Source organism: Musca autumnalis, unplaced genomic scaffold (genome assembly GCF_047663935.1).
Source record: "Musca autumnalis isolate F117 unplaced genomic scaffold, ASM4766393v1 scaffold_4, whole genome shotgun sequence".
Lineage (NCBI taxonomy): Eukaryota > Metazoa > Arthropoda > Insecta > Diptera > Muscidae > Musca > Musca autumnalis.
The window spans coordinates 134,564,588-134,573,820 of NW_027411977.1; the positions used below are offsets into that span (position 1 = coordinate 134,564,588).

At 35.9% G+C, this 9,233-nt stretch overlaps 2 protein-coding genes across 2 annotated transcripts; one reads left to right on the forward strand and one right to left on the reverse strand.

The window, feature by feature from the left end:
• The first annotated feature begins 217 nt into the window (after positions 1-217).
• On the forward strand, positions 218-2,400 carry UQCR-C2 (Ubiquinol-cytochrome c reductase core protein 2). The gene is made up of 4 exons (XM_073984001.1): positions 218-517; positions 687-823; positions 903-1,206; positions 1,276-2,400. Exons 1-4 carry the CDS (start codon positions 473-475, stop codon positions 2,116-2,118), a joined length of 1,329 nt encoding a protein of 442 aa, XP_073840102.1. The 5' UTR covers positions 218-472; the 3' UTR covers positions 2,119-2,400.
• Positions 2,401-5,057: 2,657 nt separating this feature from the next.
• On the reverse strand, positions 5,058-8,327 carry Syx8 (syntaxin 8). The gene is made up of 5 exons (XM_073984009.1): positions 8,177-8,327; positions 7,923-8,117; positions 5,506-5,819; positions 5,350-5,454; positions 5,058-5,289 (listed from the first exon to the last, which is right to left on the reverse strand). The coding sequence occupies exons 1-5, from the start codon at positions 8,200-8,202 to the stop codon at positions 5,231-5,233; spliced, it is 699 nt and encodes a 232-aa protein (XP_073840110.1). The 5' UTR covers positions 8,203-8,327; the 3' UTR covers positions 5,058-5,230.
• Between the last annotated feature and the right edge of the window lie 906 nt (positions 8,328-9,233).

The following is a 9,233-nucleotide window of genomic DNA, read 5'->3' on the forward strand; positions in this document are numbered from 1 at the left end:
TTTTCAACTTTTACTACTTTTGCCGGTTTTACCATTTTCAGAAGTAAAGGAACAGACCAATTATCTCACTTATTTTTACAAAAATGCCAAAAATTTGTCTTCCCTACTGTCTGTGAAAAAATGATGGACAGCTGGGAGACAAACGACAAATGTATGTATGTGTTAGTAAATCAGAGTTGTATTTGAAGACAAACTGTCTGGTATAAACGCCTAGTTAAATCGGGTTATGTGGAAACGGGGTACAAAATTATTTAGTCGAAAATCTCTAATTACGGAACGTTTTTCATTTATAATTTCACAAGCAAAACAGCTGTCATTTTGGCAACTCTTGCAGCAGCATATTGTCAGTACTGTCTGTCAGAAACGAGCCGAGTGGTGGAGAAAAAAATTGAAATTTTTCTTCAGAGGGGGAATTTGTCTTTTCTGCTCCTTTTCCGTGAAAACATAAGAGATCAATTAAAATCCTATTGAAATGGCCTCCAACGCTAGCAAAGTTCCCTTGTTGCGCGTTATTGCTGTAAGTAATGATTGACAATGCGGAAATAAAATTATTTCGGTGATTCTGATTGACAAGTCGTGTATAAGCATGGTTACGTAAATGGCCCAAACGTAACCATAAAAGAAAAACACCTATTCCTGGATAGGAAATTAAACTATTAACAAGCACTTTTTATATTTTCGACTAGAAACGTGGATATGCCGCTGCCTGTCCCAGACCAGTAGGCGAAGCTGCTGCTGTCCAAACTAAACAACTTGACAACAAAGTTGTTGTAGCCTCCGCTGAAGCTCAATTGCCAGTCACTCGTGTTTCTGTGGTCTTCGGGTAAGGTTTCCTTCCTAAAGTTGCAAATTCTCTATATTCTATTGCAATGTGTTTTATTACATATTTGATAATATTCCAGAGCTGGTTCCCGCAATGAATCATATGAAACCCAAGGTGCCACACATTTGTTGCGTGTTGCTGGTGGTTTGACCAACAAGAACTCTACTGGTTTTGCCCTTACCCGCAATATCCAACAAGTTGGTGGTAACTTGACTGTCACATCCGATCGCGAAGTTGTCGCCTACACTGTCGAAACCACTGCCAACAATTTGGAAGTTGGATTGCATTACTTGCAAGATGTTATCCAACCCGCTTTCAAACCATGGGAATTGTCTGACAGCGTACCATTCGTTAAGAACCAAGTTGCAACTGTCCCACCTCAGGTATAATAGATATATACTACCCCTGTGTAAATATAGGTGATTTGTAATGATTATATTTTTATATTTTAGGTCCAAGCTGTTGAATTGTTGCACAAAGCTGCTTTCCGTACTGGCCTTGGTAACTCCGTGTACATGCCAAAGTTCCAAATTGGCAAATTGTCCAGCGAAACAATGTTGCATTATGTTGCCAATAACTTCACTGCTGGTCGTTGCGCCGTTGTAGGTGTTGGTGTCGATCACAACGCTTTGGTTGGCTTTGCCCAAAGCTTGGAATTGCCCACTGGTGGCAAATCAAGCTCTGGTGCCAACTACTATGGTGGTGATGCCCGCAAGGATACCCCCGGCAATGTTGCTCATGTTGCTGTTGCCGGACAAGGTGGTGCTGTCAGCAATCCCAAAGAAGCTTTGGCATTTGCCGTTTTGCAGTTTGCCATTGGCAGTGGTCCAGCCACCCAACATGGTGCTGTCAATGGTCCTTTCGGTAAGGCTCTTTCCTCTGCCGTGGGTGATGCCAGGGCCTGCTTCTCTGCCTTGAACGCCTCATACTCTGATGCTGGTCTCTTCGGTTTCGTTGTCTCCACCGATGCCCAAAAGGTTGGCAATGCCGTTGATGCTCTCGCTCGTTCCCTGAAATCCGGCACTGTGTCATCGGACGATGTAAACCGCGGCAAGGCTTTGCTCAAGGCTGCCGTTTTGGAAGCTTATGCCACCGATAGCTCATTAGTAGCTGAAATGGGTTTGCAAGCTGTTCTCACCAAGGATGTACAAAGCGCTGATGCTCTCGTCGCTGCCATTGACAGTGTCTCCCAACAAGATGTACAAGCTGCTGCCAAGAAGGCTGGTTCTTCCAAATTGTCTGTTGGTGCTGTTGGTAATTTGGCTAATGTCCCATACTCTTCTGATTTAGCTTAAAACTAGAAAACATCCATACTTTTCATAATACATAAACTAATTGTTAATATCTAAAGAAATGCAAAAAAACAAAAAAGAAGGGGCTACAATTGAAACAAAGAGCAAAACAAATTTAAGAAATGTTGTAATTTTATTAAAGCCAATTTACATTCACATAGAACCCCCCAAAAATACATAGTAAAGTTTAAAAACGATCGATTTAGTGATAAACGGAAGGAAGATAATGATTAAATGAATGAATGTTCTCAGAGAACTAAACATAATAAACTAAACTAAAACCAAGTTCGTGGTTCTTTCATTGGATGTAGGGATTGTGTGATTGCGCTGCAAATAGAGATTTGGCAGTGTTGGAACTAAACGGCTATGGGTTTGAGGTAGTTTCGGGTTTAGGTTATCTAAAGCGGCCCATACACTATCAAATTGGCTTGTCCAGCCGATGAACTCCTTATGTACGTGTGCGCTTGATAAGTGTGTAGCAAAATATTCAATCAGCCTTCAATCTGCAACCGAAATCTTTAAATTTTCCTCTAGAAATGAATGAGCTCAATTTTTGTTTTATTTCTTCACAAACACTATGTTCTGTCTTTTCAAAATTGCTTTTTGACAATTTTGAAAATAAACCATATTCATCGGATTGACTGGGTTTCATTTTGAAAATCAAAACTATTTTGATTTTCCTCAATCCATAAAATTGACACACACATTCTCATATTTTGAAAAATTTACACATACTAATACAAAAATTGGCATCAAAATTTTATAGTCTATGGTCCGCTTTATGCCGGGCATACACTATGGGCATGCAGGACAGCAACCGATGAACCCTTGTGTAAGTGTGTGATTGAATAGTGTGTGGCATTCCTTCAATCCATATTGCAAAAATGATGAATTTTCCTCCAGAACTCGATTTTTGGTTGAAGTTTTACTAATTTCTAATTTCCTCACAAATAATCACCCTTATTACGGTTGGCGTAGTCGTAGACGTTCAAGTGACGTAGACGTTGTCGTAGTCGTAAGTTACATTTTTTATGTGATGAAAAATGATATACAACGACAATTTTTAACTTTTATAGCATGTGATATCCTTAAAAAATCGAAAGAAATACATTCGTAATGCCCAGAATGGATTTCTCGTATTAAATATAACATTTATTTTTTTAATACGACAAATCGGTATTACGTATGGCGTAATACGACAAATGGGTATTACGTATGGCGTTGAAATACGAGGAAAGAGTCGTGACCGATTTTGTAAACGACAGCATAAAAAATAGAAACAAATCAAATTCAAAAGATTTATTGGCAATGATCATTAAAATATATTGGAAAATAACTATAGTAAATACAAACTTTACTACTTTTATTCATTTGCATAAGATAAATTTCGTGTTTTTATCAGATGACAAACTTTCTCTTTTGAAAATCTGTTAGAGTCCTCATATAACGATTCGTGCAATGCAAATTTCTTAGTTTTTGTTCAAGAGATGATTTCAAACGAATTGTTTTACGATTAAAAAAACATATATTTTTTTATTTAGTATGAGAAAAAAATTGTCGTTGTCGTAAATGTTACGTGGTACCAAAAAATATCCATACGACAACGACTATGCCAACGACCACAAAAACGTCTACGCCGAACACTTATTTTGATTGTAAAAACTGTAGGGTTAGTTGTTCTTCTGAATTAATAGTTTGAAAATGCTCTAATAACAATTCTATTAATTTTTGTTACCAAAAGAAATCTTTAAAAATTTATATTTCTGTTTTTTGTAGAAATACGTACAAAATACCAATTAGACGTTACGACACGTCAGTTTGCAATTTTGGATACGACAACGCCAACCGTAATAAGGGTGAATATTTGTTGCTTTCAAAAATTATTTGTGGGTTACTTGGAAAATAAACAAAATTCATCGGATTGAAAGGGGTTCATTTACAAAATCAAAACTATTTTGATTTCAATCCTGCCAAAACTACTCCCAAATACATTGACAAAAACTTCAAAATTTACTAATACTATTACAAATGCTGTCGTGCATGCCCATAGTGTATGCCCGGCATTAGATAACTTCCAGTTGTGGAACTCTGTAAAGCGGGCCATAGACTATCAAATTGGCTTGTCCATCCGATGAACTCCTTCTGTACGTGTGTGCTTGATAAGTGTGTAGCAAAGCATTCAATCAGCCTTCAATCTGCAACCGAAATATTCAAATTGTACTCTAAAAAACGAATGAACTTAATTTTTTTTTATTTCTTTCCAGACACAATCTTTTCTTTTTGACAATTTTGAAAATAAACCCTATTCATCGGATTGATTGGGTTTCATTTTAAAAATCAAAACTATTTTGATTTTCCTCAATCCATAAAATACACACACATTCTCATATATTGAAAAATGTACACATACTACTACAGATGTTGACATCAAAATTTGATAGTGTATGGGGCGCTTAACACATTTTTTGAGTTACCGACAAAAATCGGTAAAATTAAAACGCAAAATTATGAATGAAAATTATTAATAAAAATTGACAATACTATTGCTATCGATAGAACTTAGCGACAACTTTATTTTGGTTGTTAACTTACCGAAAATGTTCGTTAATTACCGAAATTATAAGTATTTAAATTTTACCGATTTTTGTTGGTAACTTGAAAAATGAGTTACAGAATTCAACTACAGGGGCTGGATTCTTCCTCTATGAAAATTTGAAATGAAAAATATTTCCTTTATAATGCTTTTCATTTGACAGTTTTCTCCTTTATAAAAGTATTCATTTCACATTTTCTTAAGCGGCCCATACACTATCAAATAGGCTATAGAGACAAAATTGAGCCCCAGTATATCATTGACGTTACCTGTGCAAGTCTTTTTTCAATTCCTGAGAGATATCTAATGAAAATAGGGCTGCTGTAAAAGGTATGTTAAACACCTAAGATTTTGTTAGAGTATAATATATATTTATTTTGATCGGAATTTTTAAATGTATATATAGGTATATATAAAAACATTAGTATATCTTTGGATAAATTAACATGAGTTTTTACAAACAGATTATAATATAAATATAGACAATACAAATATCCTTAAGATTAGGTTATGTTTCTACCACTACCACAGGGCAACAATAACTATGGCAACAAATAGAACTATGATCACAATCCAATAACCTGAAGAAATGAACAATTAGAGAGAACTTCTTATTACAAGTATTTTTTTTCACAACCTACCACAGGTGTTACTATCACTTCGATTGATTAACGATATGCTACGCGTCTCACGATTAACGCCAGTATCAACTCTCTCAATGTTATTGGCCAAGTTGTCCAAAATATCTTAAAAAAATACAGTAAATTAATGCTAACTTTATTGACGTTTATACCTACCATTTTGATCCTCCACTTCTTCACCCAATTGTGTGGCTAATGCTCTCTGGCGGGCTAATGTCTGTGATAAAGTTTCCAAACCTTGATTTTGCTGCTCGATCATATCTATTTGCGCCTGCTTTAGTCTTTCTACATCGATTATTGCTGCTGCATCCTCATTGCTAGTACCAGCGGCAGACGACGAAGGCCAATTGCTATCCAGCAATGCGGAACGATCACTTCGTGTGGAATCTGTATATTTATTTTGCAAAATTTGTCGTTGAGATTGCAGTGTATCTAAAAGACGTTGTCGCCTTTCAATCTCCTCAAATGTTCTGCAAAAACAACAACAATAAATAAATAAAAATATGCTCAAAGCAGGAAAAACGAATTGTAATAAAGTGCATTAAGGGGTTATGAGCACTTGCAAATTTTACAAAATCGAACAATTTTTATTGGCTCCTTTTAAAGTAAAGGTAGAAAAGAATATGTTGCAAAAAATTTCGATCGGACAAAAATTGGCTGAGATATGAGCGTGAGAAATGAAAAATTTATTGTGATTTGTAATATCCATGTTTAAAACGCGGCTTTCTCGAAATAGCATTTTTAAAGCAGTGTCCACTGTAGCTCGAAAACGGATGATACGATCTTCCTATGTTTTTGTGGGATTATTATACACATGAAACGCTTGTCCACAAGTGAGAGAGTTTTTGTTTTAATTTTTTGATGAATTTGAAAATGAAAAAAAACTATCCATTTCTTTAGTTAAAATCGAAATGTTGACTTTGACAGTTCACATTTTTAATGGATATTTTAAATTCCTTTTCGCTTAAGGACAAGCTTATTAGGTTTTTAATGATCCCACAAAAACATATGATGATTGGTTTATTTATTTTCGAGCTACAGTGGACACCGCAAACTGCTTTAGTAAAAACAGTGTCTCGTAGGCGGTTATTTGTCAGAACACTGTAGAAAACAAAATATTTAAAAAAGATTGGTAGATTTTTTGTAAAAAAAAATCATGAAAAATGGGTTTTCGTGCTCAATAAGTGACCATAACCCCTTAAAAACGTCAAATTAGATATGAGAGACTACCTGCAATTCGGATAAAAAATAAATTATCCATGTCCCTACCAAAGACAGTGACGAGCAGATAGGAAGGTATCGGGAGACAAGAAGAGATGAGAAAGGTCTTTCCCACAAGAAAAATGCAGAGATTGAAAAGAGTAACATATAACGATAGCATGCTCAGGTTACGGAAAAATACTTTTCCAAGGTAGTGGTATCCATTTGTAATGATAACGACGCCACAGGACAAATTCCGCCCAGCAAGAGTAAAGTCAAGACAGCTTTAAGTTGACACTGTCGAGATGTCAAAGGTGGGAAAACAATTGTACAGTACACCCATTTTTACTATTCTTACCCCATTATAATAAGTATTCTTTTGTTACAGTTTGGATTTACCGAAAAGATTTATAGCATTCTGGTTATCTTATAGTAAAAAGTAATGATTAAATATCAAGGAGGCGCTTCTTGGCATTATCTTTTAATGTAAAATTATATTTTTAATGCCTCCAAATTTTAAATTCATCAGATAGTAAAAGAACACATGTAATAATAGCCCTTAGTTCATCTTACGGTGGAAATATTTTATATCGGGCCATCAATGTCATATGTTCTGAAATTTTCCTCCTAATACAGTCGCTAATGTGTGCAATATTGAGGATTTTCCTGAAGCCATTTACATTTTGCGTCCACAACAGCAAAAATGCAGTGAAATTACGTCTCCACATTGCATGTGTGGGTAGATATGAAACGTTTTTATTTCGCTACATATGACATTGATGTCTAGTGTAAACTACCTCTAAATAATGCTCTAATATTGCAACACTTCAGACGATCATGCCACAATTTCCGCATAATCTCATAGATATTTCTATTGATTTCCATGGTCAGTTTTGGGTGACCGGCCATCGATCAGAAATTTAAGGCTATACCTATGGACAGAGCCCAACCGTGGCTACGCGGTTAAATCTACCCTTTTAAAATGAAAAGATTTTCCAACACTCGCTAGTTGTAATCAAGACCTCCAGAGCTTTACAATGATACCCATATTGCATTGGTCGGCTATAGAAAGATAAGAAATGTCATTGGTATTGACCGAACTTTGAAGACCCTTGTGCAATTTATATCGTTATATTCGGACCCCAAGGGCTATCTGTGGTACACATATCGGGACCGGGTCTTAAACTGGACTTAAGCAACTTCACTCATATTGTTTGAAGATGATGTAGGCGGAAATAGTAAGCAAAGTCATCTCGCTCGTCAAACGACGATGATATGATAAAAGTACCAATTCTTTCAGAAATAGAACCCATAAACTAGACAAAATATAATACACCCCCGCAACCTTATACTTACATACCATATCAACTTACATGCTTTTATTTCTTGACGATTCACTCAGTTCGAACTTCAATTGTTGCAATTCTCGGTCGAATTGTTTAATACCCACTTGTATTGACAATGTCAAACGATTATAATCTGGTGAAGAGTGTATTTTGCCATCCCGTTGATTGAGTTGCGTTAGCAAAGTATGATTTAGACGGGAACAGGATTCATACTCCGTCAACCTGTTAAGATAATAAAATTATCCTTTTTCAAATAATCAGATAAAAATAAAGCTAATTACCATGAATCAACGTCAACCAAAGCCATTATTGAAAAATTGAAAATGTAAATAGTAAAATAAAAATAAAAACAATTGATATTTTAACAGAGTTGCCGTCGAACATGAATGGACAGCTCACGCATTATTTTGGAGATTAGGGAACCAAAAATAACCAAATATTCAGTTTGATTTAGGGATGCCATTTAAGAGATAGCATGCTGTGCAAGTTCTGGAACAGAACAAGAGCGATTATCATGATAACAAACGCAAGTGTAAACACACTCTGGGCATGATCTATTTGTTGAATATCGCCCTGCGATTACAGACGACAGCACACGAGAAACGAGAAGACGGTTGAATTCATACATGGCGCAATATACAAGGAGGAAGACTGCACATACGGCGCGTTGCTTTACAACAACCACATGAAAATTTCAAGAACAAACTTGGCATCACTTACACATTTTTCATGTGGTTGTTGTTTCCAACGCGCAGCATATCACACAACGGACCGTATGTATTCGGCCCATAATGACCTAAACACATCCAACGTTTGAGTAAAGTTTTGTGTCATTTCTGGTAGATGAATAAAACACAAAGTGCTACCAAGTTTCATTTTTTCTTTTTCTACAAGAAATGACACCAAACTTTACTCACACGTTAAATGTGTTTAGGGCTCAAGCCCGCTGCACATGCTGCGCGTTGTGCGTTGCTTTACAACAACCACATGAAAACTTCAAGAACAAACTTGACACCACTTACACATTTTTCATGTGGTTGTTGTTTTCAACGCGCAACGCGTCACAAAACGGACCGTTTGTATTTGGCCCATTAAAGCTGAAAATAGATCGAACGTGTGAGTTAAGTTTTGTGTCATTTCTGGTAGATGAATAAAACACAAAGTATTTTTCTACAAAAAATGACACAGGGCTTTACTCAAACGTTGGATATGTTTTCAAGTTAAAGCCCTAAGCAAATCCAACGCTTAAGTAAAGTTGGACGTCATTTCTGATAGAAAGATGACACAAAACTTTACTCCAACGTTGGATGTGTTTTCAAATTAAAGCCCTAATGGCCC

Coding starts and splice junctions, on each gene's coding strand:
- UQCR-C2 (XM_073984001.1), top strand. CDS start 473: ATGGCCTCCAACGCTAGCAAAGTTCCCTTGTTGCGCGTTATTGCT. Junction 518..686: donor CCTTGTTGCGCGTTATTGCT/GTAAGTAATGAT, acceptor ATTTTCGACTAG/AAACGTGGATATGCCGCTGC. Junction 1,207..1,275: donor TTGCAACTGTCCCACCTCAG/GTATAATAGATA, acceptor TTTATATTTTAG/GTCCAAGCTGTTGAATTGTT.
- Syx8 (XM_073984009.1), bottom strand. CDS start 8,202: ATGGCTTTGGTTGACGTTGATTCATG. Junction 5,820..7,922: donor TCGTCAAGAAATAAAAGCAT/GTAAGTTGATAT, acceptor TTGTTTTTGCAG/AACATTTGAGGAGATTGAAA. Junction 5,290..5,349: donor AAGTGATAGTAACACCTGTG/GTAGGTTGTGAA, acceptor TCATTTCTTCAG/GTTATTGGATTGTGATCATA.